This window comes from Myxine glutinosa, chromosome 7 (genome assembly GCF_964187855.1).
Source record: "Myxine glutinosa chromosome 7, kmMyxGlut1.1, whole genome shotgun sequence".
Taxonomy (NCBI): domain Eukaryota; kingdom Metazoa; phylum Chordata; class Myxini; order Myxiniformes; family Myxinidae; genus Myxine; species Myxine glutinosa.
In genome coordinates this window covers 122,097,891-122,117,451 of record NC_136267.1, presented here as the reverse complement: position 1 = coordinate 122,117,451, position 19,561 = coordinate 122,097,891, and the positions used below count along the sequence as shown (strand labels likewise).

The following is a 19,561-nucleotide window of genomic DNA, read 5'->3' as shown; positions in this document are numbered from 1 at the left end:
GCTGGCAAACGGGTCCTCAGGCTTACTATGCTTCCTATGAACATTGATGTACATTGTACATTACATACCTGTACATTGATTCCTCCCCCTGCCATGAAACTCCAGGATGGCATTTTATAGCTGTGACGAGATTCGAACCTATCGGCTAGACAGCTCAAAAACAAGTCTCGATATTCAGACACACAAATACCTCTGAACTATCCCGACAGCTCTTGACATGTAAGGATGTGTATTTAATACATTTTCATTCAGACTGCGAATGTATCTTCAAAAGCATTTCACAATTATAAGGTTTTAAAGGCAATTTATTTGCTAATTGTAGCAAATGCAGAAATGCAATCAAACAAAATGAATCATCACAAAATGGGAATTAATGAATCAATGTTTTCCGTAATTGGGTTATTAATTTAATTAAGAAATGAAAATCAACATCATGACTATTCAAAGGTTCTGGTGCATAGTCATGTGACCATATCTATGAAGATAGCTGGTAATGCTGTGAGTGTGTCTGATGGTTGATGATTATGCTGTGAGTGTGTCCGATGGTTGCTGATGATGCTGTTAGTGTGTATGATGTTTGCTGGTGATGCTGTGAGTGTGTCCGATGGTTGCTGATGATGCTGCGAGTGTGTCTGATGGTTGCTGATGATGCTGTGAGTGTGTCCGATTGTTGCTGATGATGCTGTGAGTGTGTCTGATGGTTGATGATTATGCTGTGAGTGTGTCCGATGGTTGCTGATGATGCTGTGAGTGTGTCCGATTGTTCCTGGTGATGCTGTGAGTGTGTCCGATTGTTGCTGGTGATGTTGTGAGTGTGTCCGATGGTTGCTCATGATGCTGTGAGTGTGTCCGATGGTTGCTGGTGATGCTGCGAGTGTGTATGATGGTTGATGATTATGCTGTGAGTGTGTCTGATGGTTGCTGATGATGCTGTTAGTGTGTATGATGTTTGCTGATGATGCTGTGAGTGTGTCCGATGGTTGCTGATGATGCTATGAGTGTGTCCGGTGGTTGGTGATTATGCTGTGAGTGTGTCTGATGGTTGCTGATGATGCTGTTAGTGTGTATGATGATGGTTGCTGATGATGCTATGAGTGTGTCCGGTGGTTGGTGATGATGCTGCGAGTGTGTTTGATGTTTGCTGATGATGCTATGAGTGTGTCCGGTGGTTGGTGATGATGCTGCGAGTGTGTATGATGGTTGGTGATTATGCTGTGAGTGTGTCTGATGGTTGCTGATGATGCTGTTAGTGTGTATGATGATGGTTGCTGATGATGCTGCGAGTGAATCAGATGGTTGCTGATGATGCTGCAAGTGTTTCTAATTGCTTCTGATAATGCTGTGAGTGCGTTTGATGGTTGCTAACGATGCTGTGAGTGTATGTGACGGTTGCTTGTGCTGTGAGTGTGTTTGACGGTAACTGAAGGTGCTACCCCCATCAATTGACGAGCTTGCAGCAGCGAGCACTTGTCCAGTCGATGCCAGAGCACTGACAGTGGCACTTGATATCGTTCTGAATGTCCCATGAGCCGCAGGCCATACCACAGGCACAGGAGGTGACGATGTAGCCTGTTCAGGTAGATATAAATAAGCAAGTAAGACATATTTATCAGTGATAGATCTTGCAAAGACTATCTTGCGAAGATCTTGCAAAGGGGCGCCAATTTGATTCATGCACCTGCACCTTCATGAAGAAGTAAATGTATTTTATTTGTCAGATGTAGGGCGCCCTTTATATGAACTTTTCTAGAGCATTACTTGGTTCCTCCTAAGAACACAAGGACAGTCCAGCATGCACACGAGATTTTTTGAATGTCCCTTCTTTTCTCTACTTTGCCACATAGCACATGCCCTTATATAAAGGGGCCTTTTCTGTGCCCCTGGAATTTTTTACAAGATACATTTTAAATACAAACATAATGCATTTGTTCATTGTACAAGACTTTATTCAAGACGATATAAAAGACTTGAAAAAGTAAGAAGAAAAAAATTATTTAAAGCAGATGGGATGCAAACCCATGCTCTCCCAGCTTGGGAGTTTGATGCCTTATCCATTAGGCCATTAAGCCATCATGTTCGATTTGGGTATTAACATTTTGAAGAGTTATAAAGTATGTATATATTTGTATATATTTATTTATGTATATATTTTTATCGATTTATGTGTATATATTTGTATATATTTAGTTTTAAAGCATAAACGATAGCACTTAGGTGGAATTTGTTTCAAAAGCCAATAACTAGAACTATTGGCCGATGTATATTCCAAGTTTCAGCTAGTTTTAATGTCTAGCCCTTGAGATATGAGCGCCAACACATTTTGAGCGGATGGACAGACAGACGGACGGACAGATACCAATGTGATTTCGATGGTTTTCTAAATGATAACTCAAGAATGTGGAAACAGACATTGCTGAAATTTGGAACATATTACCTCAATGTACAAAGCATTTACTTCTGAAATTTGGAACATATTACCTCAATGTACAAAGCATTTACTTCTGAAATTTGCAGCCGATCTCAGGTGACATTTTACCCGCTTCACAGCAGGCTTCCTCAGGTCAATAGACCACGAGCTCCGACATCTACCGGGTTTTTATTCACAATATGGCTACTTCTGGTCACGTGATGGTGTTCGAGGTCAGATAGAGGAGTTTTTTATTTTTGCAAACCTCTGGCAAAATAAATGTCAGGGCACATCATTGATGGGTTGTTCTGGGTTTTTTTCGTTATTACACAGAATCTTGTTTCTCACAGTCTGAGAGTCCTTTAAGTGCTTTTTTGCAAACTCCAAGCGGGCTTTCATGTGTCTTTCACTGAGGAGAGGCTTCCGTCTGGCCACTCTGTCGTAAAGCCCAGATCGGTGGAGTGTTGCAGTGATGGTTGTCCTTCTGGAAGTTTCTCCCATCTCCACACAGGATCTCTGGAACTCAGCCAGAGTGACCATCGGGTTCTTGGTCACCTCTCTTACCAAGGCCCTTCTCCCCCGATTGCTCAGTTTGGCCGGGCGGCCAGCTCTAGGAAGAGTCCTGGTTGTTCCAAACTTCTTCCATGTAAGAATTATGGAGGCCACTGTGCTCTTGGGAACCTTCAATGCAGCAGAGATTTTTTTGTAGGCTTCCCCAAATCTGTGCCTCGACACAATCCTGTCTCTGAGCTCTGCAGGCAGTTCCTCCGACCTCATGGCTTGGTTTTTGCTCTGATATGCATTGTCAGCTGTGAGACCTTATATAGACAGGTGTGTGCCTTTCCAAATCATGTCCAATCAATTGAATTTACTACAGGTGGACTCCAATCAAGGTGTAGAAACATCTCAAAGATGATCAAGAGAAATGGGAGGCACCTGAGCTAAATTTCAAGTGTCATAGCAAAGGGTCTGAATACTTTTGGCAATGTGATATTTCAGTTTTTTATTTTTAATAAATTTGCAAAACTTTCTAAAATCCTGTTTTCTCTCTGTCATTATGGGGTATTGAGTGTAGATTGATGAGGGAAAAAATGAATTTCAACGATTTCAGCATAAGGCTGCAACATAACAAAATGTGAAAAAGCGAAGGGGTGTGAATACTTTCTGAATGCACTGTATGTCAACCATCTCCCCAATTAAACCACCCTCTCGGCTCTTCACAAGCTATGCTTACAGTATCAATCTTATCTTAGCTCTTTCACGAGCGTCGATTCAGTATACAAAAAACAAAACAAAAAAATCTGTATTGTTTGTTGGACGTCGCGTCTAGGACATGGGTCCCATCAATGTCATATTTGACTGTCACCTTTCCCAGCCGAACTGCTCTATCATGTTCATCTGGACTTTGTTTCAAATTTCTTCCAGTTTCACCAATGTAGAATTGGTCACAGTCTTTGCATGATGAGTGGTAAACTACTCTGGATTTATCAACAGTTGATATTGTGTCCTTCAGTTTTGAAATGACGTTGCGGATGGTGCGTAGAGGCTTGTAGGCTACACCAATCCGTGCGCTACTATCTTGCCAATCATTTTGGAAAGGCCGGGTATTTATGGCAGTACACATTGCCCAAGTGTGTCTGGCTCCTTCCACTCTGTCTGTTTTTGTCCTTTCACTGTAAGGAGTATCCCTTTGCTATTCCCATTGTTGAGCAAGACTCCTCTAAATAATCTGATTTCTTAAATTGCATCGGCTTTGGAAGATGACACAGTCCATATGCGAGCTCCCAATGTCCGTGGGTACACTTTACTGGGTTTGTGGGAGGTTGGGTTGCAGGAATTAAAATCCAGTAATCTGTTGGTGTGGGTTGGTTTCCTGTAGACTAACATCTTCGGGTCGCCATCAGGCTTACGGTTTACCTCCACATCCAAAAAAGGCCAATTTGCTTTCTTTTTCCATTTCAATTGTAAAGTTAATGCTGGGGAATACCAGGCCAAGTTGCCCAAGTAGGTGGTCTACCGTGTCTTTATGCACAATATTGTAGTTAAAAACAAAACATCATTGAAGGTTGTGCTTTCATCTTTACAAGGTTCGTACTCGGTTTGCTGACACTGGAGTGATAGACTCAGACCTGGTAGGATGGCCTCGATTCGCGAGAGGTATGCACACCCACCTCTAAACTGTCTAGCTGTGTTTGAATCTAGGCCCAGCGATAAACTATCATCCCTTTGTTTCACAGTCAGGATGATTCATCAATGTGTGTGCCAATCCTCAGATGGGCTGAGCGTTAAAATGGCATCCCGTCTGTTGGCAGTAGTTGGTGGACGTTAAAGGTCGCAGACATAGGGCATACGGACGGATGTACAATATATGTGCGAGTGAAGAAATGAATCACCATGCACATACTAATGCTGTTCCGCATGCGGTGGTGCCACCCAGTACGGGGTTTACAATGGCGCTAATGAGCTTCAGCACCAGGCCCACAATCAAAAGGAGCCCATGGTGACCAAGATGATTTTTAAGTGATCTTAAAAAAAAATTTTTTGTGTTAATGTAACAGGATGTGTCATTTTTTTAAAAAGTGCACACATCTTCTTTTACTTTAATGGCCACCGTTATCTCGCCTTTATCGTGGGGTAGGCCGGGGGAAGCTTGGCCCGAGTCTTCATGAACCGGCTGGCCAGACCTGACGTTCGACTAGTTTGGGCAGGAATTTGGCCATGGTGACGGCGATAGTTCGCCTACTCTTCACAAACGACACCGTGGGGTCTTTAACATCCACCAACGAATGCTGGCAGACAGGAAGTCCGTTTAACGTCCATCTCAAAGATGGCGCACACATTGATGAATCACCCTGCCTGGGAAACACTGGGATGACAGTTTATAACTGGGTCCGGAATCGAGAAACCAGGGTCGACAGCCCAGAGGAGAGTGCTCAAGGCCGTCCTACCAAACCAACTCAAGTCAATATGGTGGATGGTTAATCCGGCCATGGTGACATCCTCCTTGAATCACAGGTTGGAAGTTTCTTTGTAAACTTCCATGGTTCAGGATCTTTATAGTTCTGATTTTTACAATATCAATGCGCGTTGATTTTAAAAGTAAAATACTCACTTTTAGGACATTCGACCTGTGCTCCAGATGAACTGACGCTCACACAGTCCAGAGCATATGTTGCACTCTCTCCTATCGGTCCTACCGGACCAACTGGACCTTGAATACCGGGTTGGCCTTGTTGACCATTTATACCGGGTTTTCCTGGAGAACCCGTTGAGCCGCTTTCTCCCGGGGCTCCTGCATAACAATGGTAAAAATAATTATTACTAAGGAAAATTCCGTTTTTCACCTTTGTAAATCACAGTTAGATTAACCAAAGTCATGAATTAATGTCATTTAAAAATTAATTACTGTATATAATCATCAACTCAGTCCCTTCAAAAGGTTCCAGATTCATAAATATAACCAAGGGCAATCAGCCGACTGAATTGAATCGATACTTCGGAGAGAACTCAACAACACAGGGCAAAAAGTTAACAAACCCAGGAAAAAGCACAAGCAAACTCAGGCCAAAAATCCCATAGAAACCAATAGAGACCGGTAGGACATTTCTGTGGGTCTCTATTGGAAATGACGCTTTCTATTTGTTTCTACAGGAACCAGTAGAGTTCACAGTAGAAACCTAACCAGATTCGGGTGAAACCACGAGAAACCGTTCGAGTTAACTGGTCTGAAACCCATAGACCAACCAAAATACTTCTTTAATTATATTTTGTTATAAACAAACGTAAAACACACAGTTCCATATTGAATTGAGTTGTAGCCATGTTATTTATAACAGGGTTTCCCTGTGGAGTCTTTGTTGTTTATGTGTAATCCAAGTTGTTTGCCATCCAGGAACCAAATGGCTCAGATTTACAGAGCACTGGTACGGTTCACCAGAGGACTTGGGTTCTAATTCCCAGTCTGGGATTGTAATTTTCACACATATGTCAATTGGTTATTTTCAATCCTGTTAATTTATATATTGGTATTCTATTGGTCTCCTACTGGTCCCATTGATCTACTGGGTTTTTTATTGGTATTTTTCCACTGGTCCAGTATTTCACTTTCCTTATTGAAACCAGTAGATCCCACTGGTCCAATTTCCTATGGGATTTTTATGGTATTTGTCCTATTAATTTTCTATGGGATTTCCGACCTGGGAACAAAAAGACAGAGAAATAACAATGTGGGAAAGACGTAGCACGAGGGAAAACCTCGGTACGTCAGTGAGTGTATCAAAAAGCTCATGGGTACGAAGAGACTGAGGTGTTGATATGCCACAATCTTGAGGGACTGAGGGAAAGACCAAGAGACAATAGACTCAGAAAGTCTGTTCCAAAAATGGAGAAAAAAGTGGAGTTTTAAGTTGAGCAATACTTTTATATTTAGGGAAGTAAAGGCAGACAGGTAACCAGGTAATCGTCTCACGTATAACACATATGCCACCTGCATGGGCTCAGAGTGGAATGATGGGAGGCTGAAAGTAAATGTGCAAGTGGAACAATATCATAAGAGAGGATGGGGATAACAGCAAGGCTTCCAACTTGTCTGTGGTGAGCAAGAAGCAGAACCTGGGAATTTATCTCTTGCTGAAACCACTTGAATTTTAGAGCTGTAACACTCTAAGAAATTGAGAAATCTCTAACTCCAATAAATAATTGTACCTGCTAATCCAGGTAGTCCTGGTGATCCTACTGGTCCTGCTGGTCCTGGTGGTCCTGGTGGTCCTTGTGGTCCTTGCTTTCCGAAAATTCCATCCAAATCTTTCCTATTTGGGTTTTTTGAAAGTAAATGCATGCAAATGAGTGATAAACCTCCATTGAAACCAAAAACAACCATTCCATCATTTCTGGTATAAAGAGAATAAAAATGGAAGGTGAAAATAGTACAACTACAGGAATTAAGATGTGTGCTGATAAAAGGAGGAGTGAATTAAAGAAATGAATGAGTTGAAGAAGGATGAAATAATAAATGAGGAAAGGAAATGGTGATAAAAACCGAAAGTATTCTTTGGGTAATTTGAAAGAAATAGGGGTTTGTACAATAAGTTTTGTTAAACTGTTACTAAACTTTGTGTGTTTGAACAGGACGGCCATTTTCCTTTCCATAATAATAACATCGATATTCCATGAATCCACACTCTTTTGGAGCTCCCTTATTACATGAACAATTTATTTCCATTTCTATCTGTTTACTCAAAGCTGGCTGAGCTCCTGCTACCAACTCAACAATGGAACTATGTACTGAATCCAAATTGGGTTCGGTGCAAATAGTTCTGAATTGGCCATGAGGGGCAACCATAAATCCGGGGGCAACCATATAGCAAAGATGGTCTCCAAACAAGGTGGCATACTGGGTATCCTCCATTGTTGGAAATGTTTCCTTGATAAACCAGAACCACTTACAGCTTATAAGGCCTTTATCTAGAGTTCAATGGAGTACTGCTATTCTCTACAGTCTGCCATCGCAGTGTCACTTATGTTTTGCCTGGATTATATGGAATGTAAAACTCTCAATATTATTGCAATCTCCAATGATGAGGCCAAGGCAAAAGGACGATTGATCACATCTAAGACATGACGGTGGCCTCTCTTGTTTAGCCCCCCTCTGTTCTCTTAGCCATCCAATCCTCTCCAACTCCTCTAAGATGCAGACGTTCTTCCAGTTACCCCCTTTGCTCCCCGACCACCCCCATTTATGGAACCTCCTTCCTGAAGCGATTCAATCTCACTATTCCATCCAATGATTCAAGCAGGCAGTGCATTACCATATTATTTCACCACCCCAGTCATGCCCCCATTTTATGCACCCCTCCCCACCTACACCCCACATGAACCCCACCTATTTCAACGAGCAATATTATTTGCAGGTTAATGTGCTTCCTCCCCTCTCTTTGAGTCTATTCATTCCCTTATTGCGTCCAACTGTCTTCCCACTGTCAGTTTGTGGGATTTTACCCTCAGTCACCTCTATCTTCCATGAGCATCAACCTTGTTTTATTTTGAAAAACGACGAGGCATGGGACTTGCATTTCACTCCACAGACAACCCATCCAGCAAGCCCAGCTGAGACCCACATGGGTTTTCGTCGGTTAGGTGGGCTGAACTGGACTTGGGTTTGAGTGGGCCTTGAACTGGATCCTATGTGGGTCTCAGGTGGGCCAAGACAATGTTATTTTCAGAAGTTTAAAAAAATGGCAGATATATATATATATAGATATATAACTTCTGTATATTGTATTTCTTGAGAATTGTGGAGCTGTGCTCTCACGTCGAACTCCAACAATATGGACGTGACAACGAGCTGATTTTCACAGAGCTGTTTATTCCGAGCTCGGCACGAATGCACTGAAAATGGCTATGCCGAGCGGCAATATATCTTTCAAATTCAAACAGTAAGCCACGCCTCTCAACGGGGCATGTTATGCAAGCCGAGTGACCGCCCGCTGATTACGTCAGCCGGCCGGTACAAGTGAATTGTGTCCGGTAACCGCTACATGCGCCCCCCCAGAATTCACTTGCACAGGGAGAGTCAGTTTGTGGGGGGCCTTAATGACCCGGCCGAAACGACCCCTGGCGATTCGTGTGGGGGTGGGAGGCGGCTTGGTGGCGGATGGTCGGGCGTGGGGCTTGGTCGACGGGGGACGGCCCCGCCGTGGAGGAAGGGCCAACCGTGGAGGTTGGTCGAGGTCCAAATGGGCCGGCTTGAGGCGGTCCACGGAGATATGGTCCGGTTTGCCGCCAATGTCGACGACGAACGACTTGTCGCCCCTCCTCAAGACCCGAAAAGGCCCATCGTACGGCGGCCGGAGTAGTCCCCGGTGCGCGTCGTTTGCATAAAAACGTACTCCGCTGTGCAAAGCGCTGGGGGGACCAGGTGTTGAGGACAGCCATGATGAGACGTGGGCACCCGGGCAAATCTCCGGGCGGCCTCCTGGAGGACCGAGCGTTGGCGAGCCGGGGACCAGGGGCCGTTGGCGTCGGGGATGAACTCCCCCGGCATGCGCAGTGGTTGGCCGTAGACCAGCTCGGCGGTAGAAGCCTGGAGGTCTTCTTTAGGGGCCGTCCGGAGGCCCAATAGCACCCACGGGAGCCTGTCAGCCCAACCATCGTCCTGGAGGCTGGCCCTGAGAGCGGCCTTCATTGAGCGGTGAAACCTCTCGCACAAGCCGTTGGCCTGGGGGTGGTAGGCCGTGGTGCAGTGAAGTTTGACCCCCAAGGCCTGAGCGACCGCACCCCAAAGCTCTTTCAGAGGAGATGTCCGAGGGGGCGCCGAAACGGGCGACCCAGGTGCCGATGAAGGCCTGCGCCATGTCGGCGGACGTCGTTGACGTCAGCGGGACGGCCTCCAGCCACCTGGTGGTCCTGTCCACCATCGTGAGGAGATGGGTGAAGCCCCGCGAGGGGGGAAGGGGTCCCACCAGGTCCACATTGACGTGGTCGAAACACCGCGCTGGCACGTCGAATGGTGCCAACGGGGCCTGGGTGTGGCGGTGGACCTTCGCACGCTGGCAGGCGACACAGGCGTTGGCCCAGTCGCGGACGTCCTTCCGGAGCCCGTGCCAGACGAATTTCGCTGCCACGAGCTTCTGCGACACTTTCCGGCCCGGGTGAGAAAGGCCATGGATGGCGTCAAAAATGAGCCGTTGCCATCCAGCGGTCACAATGGGACGAGGTTGGCCCAGGGAAACGTCGCACAGTAGAACTGTGCCTGTGTCCTTGAAGGGGACGTCGGACAACCGCAGCGCAGGCCTGTGTCCGCTGTCCGGAGGGCTTGCACCACGGGGTCGGAGATATGGTCAGCCGCCATGCGGGCGTAATCCACGCCGAGGTGGACGGCACCGGCGACGGACCGGGAGAGGCAATCGGCCACAGCATTGTTCTTGCCCGCGACGTGCCGGATGTCCGTCGTGAATTCGGACACGGCGGAGAGGTGGCGCTGCTGACGAGCCAACCACGGCTCTGAGACCTTGGCCATGGCGAAGACCAGGGGTTTGTGGTCCACAAACGCCGTGAATGGGCGGCCCTCTAAAAGGTGGCGGAAGTGGCGAACCGCCAGGTAAAGGCCGAGGAGCTCGCGATCGAACGTGTTGTATTTGCGCTCGTTAGGGCGGAGCTGCCGGCTGAAGAAGGCCAGCGGTTGCCAAGCCACGTTAACCCACTGCTCGTGTACGGCGCCCGCCGCGTAGTCGGAAGCGTCCGTGGTAAGGGCGATGGGTGCGTCGAGCGCCGGGTGCGCCAGCATGGTTGCATTGGTGAGGGCCAGCTTAGCGCCCGTGAATGCCTCGTCCATCTCCTTGGTCCAGGCGATGTCGTGCTTGGCCGGCTTACCCCTGAGGGCCTCGTACAGGGGGCGCATGAGTTGGGCGGCGCGAGGCACGAACCGGTGATAGAAGTTTACCATACCCAAAAACTCCTGCAGGGCCTTGACGGAGCAGGGGCGCGGGAAAATTTTAACGGCCTCCACCTTGGTCGGCAGCAGAACGGCCCCGCGCTTCGTGATGCGGTGTCCCAGGAAGTCGAGGGCAGCCACGCCAAACTGGCATTTCGCCAGGTTGATGATGAGGCCGTGCTGGCTGAGGCGCTCAAAAAGCGTGCGCAGGTGAAGGAGGTGCTCCGCCTGGGAAGTGCTGGCGATGAGAATGTCATCCAGGTAGACTAACAGAAAGGTGAGATCGCGCAGCACACTGTCCATCAGCCGCTGGAAGGCCTGGGCTGCTGACTTCTTAAGGCCGAACGGCATTCGGAGGAACTCGAAGAGGCCAAAGGGTGTAATTACAGCCGTCTTCGGAACGTCGGCCGGCCGGACAGGTACCTGGTGGTCGCCCCGAATAAGGTCGACCTTGGAGAAGATCACCCGCCCTGCCAAATGGACGGAAAGGTCCTGGATATGCGGTATCGGGTACCGGTCGGGGGTGGTGGCATCGTTGAGGCGGCGATAATCGCCGCATGGTCGCCATCCGCCACCCGGTTTGGGTACGATGTGCAGGGGCGAGGCCCACGCGCTGTTCGAGCGCCGCACAATGCCCAACCGCTCCAGCGCGTCGAATTCCGCCTTTGCCACGGCGAGTTTGGCAGGGTCGAGGCGACGAGCCCTGGCGTAGACCGGTGGACCAGTGGTCGGGATGTGGTGTTCGACGCCGTGTTTGACGGTGACGGCCGAAAATGTCGGCAGCGTGAGGGCGGGGAACTCAGCGAGGAGGCGGGTGAAGTCGTCCACGGCCGGGAGCGCGCAGGCTAGCTTGGTCGGTGCGGAACCGCTCAACGAACAAGCCAGAGAGCTGAAGGTCTCTGCGTTGACGAGCCGACGACGTTTTACGTCAACCAAAAGTCCGTGGGCGCAAAGAAAATCTGCACCCAACAAAGCCATGGGCACGTTCGCCATGACGAAATCCCACTCAAAACGCTGGCCCCCGAAGCAGAGTGCGACGCTGCGTGAACCGAAGGTGCGGATAGAGGAGCCATTTGCGGCGACCAAGGCGGGGCCGCAAAGCGCGGCCTGCTTGTCCTGCCCCGAGGTGGGTATAACGCTCACCTGAGCTCCTGTATCACACAGGAAACGTCGCCCGGATGCGGTGTCCGTGATGAACAAAAGGTTGCCGGAATGGCCGACGCTCATGGCAGGAAGCGAGCGCCGGCCTGGTCGTTTCCCGACCCGCCGAAAGTGCACGGTGGGCGACACGTTCTGGCCTTCTGCCCGAACCTGGCGTGGTAGTAGCACATGGTCCGCCCCGGTTGTGGCCGCGGTGCCGGTCGTGGCGAGTGCGGCTGACGGGGTGTCATGGCGGCCGCAAGGGGCGCTGAATCGGCCGGTGGCAGCGCCCGTCGTGGCGAGGGCGTTGCCTCGGCCGGACCAGGGTTCCAGGCGGCCGCTCTGAAGTGCCGCCCGGCTGAGAAAAATTTGTTGGCTTCCTTAGCCAGGGCGCGAGGGTCCTTGATTGTCGAGTTAGCCAAAGCTAAGCGTACCTGCCCAGGTAGCTGTCGGAGAAACAGCTCGCGAAAGAGGAAATCTGGGCGGTGTTTGCCGAGCAGGGAGAGCATGTGGTCCATGTGCTCGGATGGTCGAGCCTCCCCGAGCTCAGGCAGATCGAGCAGCTGTTGCGCGCGTTCAGCCTCAGTGAGGTCAAACGTACCGAGGAGTAGTCGTTTGAGTGCGCCGTACTTGTCGTCGGTCTCCGTAGAAGGCTCAAGACCCGGGAGGCGGTGGCAGCGTTTAGCGCGGAGACCACATGGTGGAAGCGAGTCTCGTCCGCCGTGATGTGCCGCAGAGCGAACTGGGACTTCGCTTGGGCAAACCAGACGACCGCGTGCGATTCCCAGAAGCCAGGGAGTTTCAAAGCAACGGTCGACTCCATTGCCGTGTTCGTAAAAGAGGTCACCAATGTGGAGCTGTGCTCTCACGTCGAACTCCAACAATATGGACGCGACAACGAGCTGATTTTCAGAGCTGTTTATTCCGAGCTCGGCACGAATGCACTGAAAATGGCTACGCCGAGCAGCAATATATCTTTCAAATTCAAACAGTCAGCCACGCCTCTCAACGGGGCGTGGTATGCAATCTGAGTGACCGCCCGCTGATTACGTCACCGGCCGGTACAAGAGAATTGTGTCCGGTAACCGCTACAGAATCATATTAAAATCTAATGATTGCTGTTATTTTAACTGTGGAAGCTGTTTTTACAACAACAACAAAAAAAGAAATTAAGCAATACATGCAGGTGTGTCTATATAAGTTAACACGCACGAGAATTGACTTCTGTGGTTCGTAAAAGGAGTGAGGTCAATGATAATTCGTACGGAGTGACGTCAAGTCTTCCTGTAATCCCACTTTTTTTTACCCTGGCGTAATCTCGCGAGATTTACGGTGGGCGCCAAATCGGAGCAAGACACGTCCATGTTCACGGCTCGTTTTGAAAACCGTACTACAGTGTTATTTTCCATCGGTGATTGACTCTGCTAATTGTTCCTGATTTAAGTGAATGCACAAGCATCTACTACAGCAGCCAGCATGTTATCGAGACCAGTTAAACAAGTTTTTAAACGTGAGTTTGTTGTCTGAAGTGAATCATTCCATTTTAGTCAGGGCCCTTATATTTAGGATATTAGGGATATTTTGAGGCCGTTTGGTTCAAATTCTTCCAAAAGCACCAAATTTGGCCCAGATGTTGCCCATGCCATACTCTTTCGATTTTTGACGGGCGCCCCCCCCCCCCCCCTCCCGGGGCCCCATATTGGCGAAATAATAAATGGCCGCCACCCGGAATAGAGGAAAATCAGTTAAATAACCAAAAGGGTTGGAATCATGTATGATACCACTTTTCAGGGGTTTTCGAGGTCGAGGAATCCAATTATGATGATATTTTGATGATTCGAGGTCAAGGTCAACCCTCAAGGTCATCTTAAAGGTCATTTTTGAGTCAAACATGTCGGTTTTTGAGTTTTTTGTCAAGATTTACGCGAGGTTCACCATTTTATGTTTCTGGGTTGGGTAATCGAACTCTGACCTTATTTTTGACAATTAGAGGAAATATTTACATGTCTATTTCCGAATTTTCAGGCATATGCAGTTCATCAGTCTAATTACAAAGGTACGGATTTTGATGTTTTACTAGGGCATGCCCGTACGTGGGTGCAATGCCCGTACGTGGGTACGTGGGTACGTGGGTGCGAGTACGGTGACAATCCCCCCCCCCCTCTATTTACATGAAATGGTTTGGTCCATGAAATGTTTTGGTCCATTCGCAACGCCAAAGCGAACGGCGAACGGCTTGCGAGTACAGTGACAATCCCCCCCCTCTATTTACATGAAATGGTTTGGTCCATTCGCAACGACCACAGAACCCCCCCCTCTATTTACATGAAATGGTTTGGTCCAAAGCGAACGGCTTGCGGAGTTTGGTAAAGAAATCGCCATAGCGTGCACAAACGCGCAGGAAAGCGAAAGAATCGCAAATTAGTTTTAATTAGTTTTAAAACATAGTTTAACGCCAACATAGTTTGCCAACGTGAAATAAATGAATACGCTCTCAAATGTGCCGTCCGAGGCAGAGTCTGTTCGCCACGTTCGGCACACGCGATAGCTCGCTGCTCTCTGATTGGTTGAATCGTTTTTTGGACATAGCTCGGTAACTATTTGTCCGATTAATATGAAACCTTGAAAAGGCACATCCTCGGGTCCCCAGCAATATACCTGGCAAGTTTAAAGTATATCGGACCCGTGATTGTCGAGAAACAGCGGTCACAGACAAACACACAGACACACAGAGATTAATGGAATTATAGATAGATGAACTGTATGCCATATCCTTGTGTTTAATTTTTGTGCGATCATGATCCGGGTTCATGTATACATGATTGTATACATGTCATAAATATGACGTCATAGGTCATGTGACCTGGCGGCCATATTGGATTTTATGAAAACCTTAAAAATGGATCCCTGCCTTCATTTTTCGATCGATTCATTTTGAACTTTGACCACTTATAGTACGCCATGTGATTGGATGCATATCCTAATTATGACGTCATAGGTCAGGTGGCATGGCGGAATGGACCGGTATGGTCCCCGGATCATACCGCCCTTGGCGTCCGTCAAAAATTGAAAGAGTATGGCATGGGCAACATCTGCGCCAAATTTGATGCTTTTGGAAGAATTTGAACCAAAATATCCCTAAGGGCCCTGACTATTTGAAGAAACATTGTAGTTTCCAATCAGCATCCATGTCGTAGACCCTGATGTAGATCGATGATACTTGAATCCTCAATTTTATGATACTTCGGATGGTGGTTCAATGTAGAGGGTTGAAAATTTGATTTTGGTTTTCTTAGTAAATCTATACATAGTATAAGAGAGATGTGTGTGTGTGTGTGTGTGTGTGTGTGTGTGTGTGTGTGTGTGTGTGTGTGTGTGTGTGTGTGTGTGTGTGTGTGTGTGTCGCCGCTTCTCACTCATTCTGGAAGCAGGAATACCACAGCAAGATGCTCCAAGACATTTCAAATGCCACAGGAAAACCATTGAATTATTATAGTATTTACCATTATTAGCTTGTTTTGACAGATCCAAGTTATGATGTTCTTTAAGATCACTTCAAGCATAAGCCTCTCTAAAAATACACTCCATTCTATATTTCTACTGACAGTAAAGCAGATGTGATGTTGTAGCTAATGCAGTATTGCTTTACACCCCATTTACATTTACATGGGCCCCAGAAAAATCCATGTGTAACCCATGCAAATCCCATGTCCAGCCTATGTGGGCTAGCCCACAAAATGCCCATGCTCTGCCCACATGGCCTAGCCCAGTTGGGTCCACGGTGGAGCCTATGGACAAAACCAGCTTGGGCCAACGTGCGGGACACACTTGGGACCCACAAGTTAGCCCGCATCGGACCCATATGGGCCCCAGCTGGACATGCTGGCTGGGAACTTGTTGGATTCTTGTAGGTTTATCGTTTTTTATTTTCATGTCCTGGTCTCATATTATACCAGCCAACTATCTCCACCTCACATGACTCCTTGTCCACCTCCCAGAGTCCCTTTTTGTTTTACAATGTTGAAGAAATGCACTAAATTGTACATACAAATGAATACAGAACCAACACATACAGTTTGTTGGGAATGGCGCAGGTATTGAGGGTAAGCAATGGCTTGTTGCAATTGTCTTCTTCATCTGCTCGGACCGGCAGAGCAGCAGATGAAAGGAGTAGAGTCACCCACAGAAATAATGGCGTCATGTTTAACCTGTTACCAACACCACAATGTAAAAAACACAAGGGCTTACAACTCATTCATCATTCAATCACTTATTTTGGCTTCAATCCTGAATCAGGTATGCCATGCAGTGTAACTTGTACAATTAACGATCATCTTGTGTGGCCAACTCTTCTTAGTAAATGAATATGTAATCATACTGGACCGAAGATATCATCAATATTGTTGTCCACAATAACTATTCGTAAACATATTATGGAAGGTGAACGTTTTAGGAAAGATCCGGGGAGAGCGTGCAGAGGAATTGAGAAGAAAAAAAGAAAAACAAGGAGGAAAGAAAGAATTTCGGGTAGGTGAAAAGTAGAAGGTGAAAGATTTCATTTATTCATTCATTTAAATGAGATTGGGGAAAGAGAGAAATCGAGAGAGAGTGAGAGAGAGAAAAGCAAATGGAGAAAATAAATGGGGATGGGGTTGGGGCAACGAGGGAGAGTCAAACATTCTGTCATTATGCATATGTAGTATGTAGATGACCTGCTAAAGTACGGTAATTAAATGAAAACAACATTCTATATCCAAAGCAAATTTAAACTGAACTCACAGATTTTGTTGTTGTGACATCCACGAATCACAAACTAGTGAACTGGAGTGAGTCTGTACAACACTAACTTAACTAACCCGTTCACAATCACGCCCACGTGACGTATTATTAGCTGGTCGTTACCTCTGACACCAAAGGTGGGCGGAGCTTATCCCTCCCTGTCTTTGTTTGATTGTGAACAAAATATCTCAAAAAGTTGTGGACGAAACTTGATGGACAGGTTTGGTGTGTGACACAGACGAAATGATTCGATTTTAGTGAAGATCCGGATTGGGATCCGGATACTATAATTATTATTAAAGTTATTTTTCACCATTGGGAGATAGCACTGTGGAAGTGTAACTCAGTGTAACTTATTGGTTGGAACTGGTAACGAACCAAGGTACTAGCAGGTGGTCGTAAGAAGGTCAGGAATGCATCTCGCCCCCCTCGAAGCTGGGAGTCCTGTTGTGTATGCAAAGAGGGTGAAGGAACTCCCCAGCAGGGGGGCGAGCATGCATGACCTCGGGGCATTTGCGGAGAAGGGATTAGCGCGACAAGGCCCATATAAACCAGAGAAAACTATGAGTCAAGAGACTTGTCATCAGAACCCCTGCCCGACGGGAGGAAGGAGGACGGGAATGGCGGAGGAACATCGGCCGAACAAGAAGGACCATGCGGATAGAGTTACCTGGTCCATTGAGTTAAACGGTATTATTTGGTATTGGAATGAAGTGAATAACCAGTTAATAAAGTTGTGACCTTTTGTAAAACCTGTTTCCGACCATTGGCGTCTTGAGTCTCACCCTACACTTCCACGACAATCTGGAGGCACCGCTGGAATTTCGAGTGGACGTCGCCAAGGTAAGCATGGCGTCTTGGGGATGGTCCATTATGAAATATGAATTCTGAACATGGTGGGATGTGTGTGTGGGGCTTGCATTCCATAGGTAATCCAAGGAGTATAAACGTATTTTTTGTCACGACCGTCCGAGGTAAAAGTCACGGATGGAACGTTTTAAATGATTCTATTATTCGTGTGCTTGCGAGGATATGTACATTATACGCTGGGTATTAAAAGCCTTACTCTGTTCTGGAGGCGAATCGGCCCATGAGTGCACCATGAGGCGATTTGTTTGCCGGTTCGGTAAGGTTCGGTAAGGTCCGTACACGTGTACAATCGTGTACACCCGTTTTAAATAAATAAATAAATAATTTTTTTTCAGTTTTCCCGCCATGTCTAAAACTCGTTTGATTACAATATAAATTAATGACAGACAACGCCATCTGATGCCGGTCCAGAATTATTGTGAAAGATGGCGATTGGATGAAAATTGCATACCGACACGCCCTCACTGTCCCTCATTGTCCCTCATGTTCATTCCGGCTACCTGTCTCTTGCTCCCGCTCCTTCTCCCTCCCCTCCCTCTAGTTCCCATTGGCGGACGTTTTGCGAGAAGCAAAGCGTTTTGCAGGAAGCTTCCAGGAAGCAAAGCCAGGGCTGTTGCTTTTTCGTGTTTTTCCTCTGCTCCCTGTGCTTGATATTTAAATCCCATTCGAATGTCAAGTAAATCGGATGGAAATTGAGGATTTTGGAACTTGTTGTTGGAACTTGTTGTTGGAACTTGTTGGAACTTGTTGTTGGAACTTGCTGTTGAAACTTGTTGTTGGAACTTGTTGTTGGAACTTGTTGTTGGAACTTGCTGTTGGAACTTGTTGTTGGAACTTGGTGTTGGAACTTGCTGTTGGAACTTGTTGTTGGAACTTGTTGGAACTTGTTGTTGGAACTTGTTGTTGGAACTTGCTGTTGAACTTGTTGTTGGAACTTGCTGTTGGAACTTGTTGTAGGAACTTGTTGGAACTTGTTGTTGGAACTTGCTGTTGGAACTTGTTGTTGGAACTTGTTGGAACTTGTTGTTGGAACTTGCTGTTGGAACTTGTTGTTGGAACTTGTTGATGGAACTTGTTGTTGGAACTTGTTGTTGGAACTTGTTGTTGGAACTTGCTGTTGAAACTTGTTGTTGGAACTTGTTGTTGGAACTTGTTGTTGGAACTTGTTGTTGGAACTTGCTGTTGGAACTTGTTGTTGGAACTTGTTGTTGGAACTTGCTGTTGGAACTTGTTGTTGGAACTTGTTGGAACTTGTTGTTGGAACTTGTTGTTGGAACTTGTTGTTTGAACTTGTTGTTGGAACTTGTTGTTGGAACTTGTTGTTGGAACTTGCTGTTGGAACTTGTTGTTGGAACTTGTTGGAACTTGTTGTTGGAACTTGTTGTTGGAACTTGTTGTTGGAACTTGTTGTTGGAACTTGTTGTTGGAACTTGTTGGAACTTGTTGTTGGAACTTGCTGTTGGAACTTGTTGTTGGAACTTGTTGTTGGAACTTGTTGTTGGAACTTGTTGTTGGAACTTGCTGTTGGAACTTGTTGGAACTTGTTGTTGGAACTTGTTGTTGGAACTTGTTGTTGGAACTTGCTGTTGGAACTTGTTGTTGGAACTTGTTGTTGGAACTTGCTGTTGGAACTTGTTGTTGGAACTTGTTGGAACTTGTTGTTGGAACTTGTTGTTGGAACTTGTTGGAACTTGCTGTTGGAACTTGTTGTTGGAACTTGTTGTTGGAACTTGTTGTTGGAACTTGTTGTTGGAACTTGCTGTTGGAACTTGTTGTTGGAACTTGTTGTTGGAACTTGCTGTTGGAACTTGTTGTTGGAACTTGTTGTTGGAACTTGTTGTTGGAACTTGCTGTTGGAACTTGTTGTTGGAACTTGTTGATGGAACTTGTTGTTGGAACTTGTTGTTGGACTTGCTGTTGGAACTTGTTGTTGG

At 46.8% G+C, this 19,561-nt stretch overlaps 1 protein-coding gene across 1 annotated transcript; it reads right to left on the bottom strand.

Annotated features, from left to right (window-relative positions):
• Nucleotides 1-284: 284 nt before the first annotated feature.
• Nucleotides 285-16,838, bottom strand: LOC137431479 (uncharacterized). The gene is made up of 5 exons (XM_068122834.2): nucleotides 16,758-16,838; nucleotides 16,052-16,186; nucleotides 7,112-7,215; nucleotides 5,520-5,699; nucleotides 285-1,569 (listed from the first exon to the last, which is right to left on the bottom strand). Exons 1-5 carry the CDS (start codon nucleotides 16,775-16,777, stop codon nucleotides 1,439-1,441), a joined length of 570 nt encoding a protein of 189 aa, XP_067978935.1. The 5' UTR covers nucleotides 16,778-16,838; the 3' UTR covers nucleotides 285-1,438.
• Nucleotides 16,839-19,561: the final 2,723 nt, after the last annotated feature.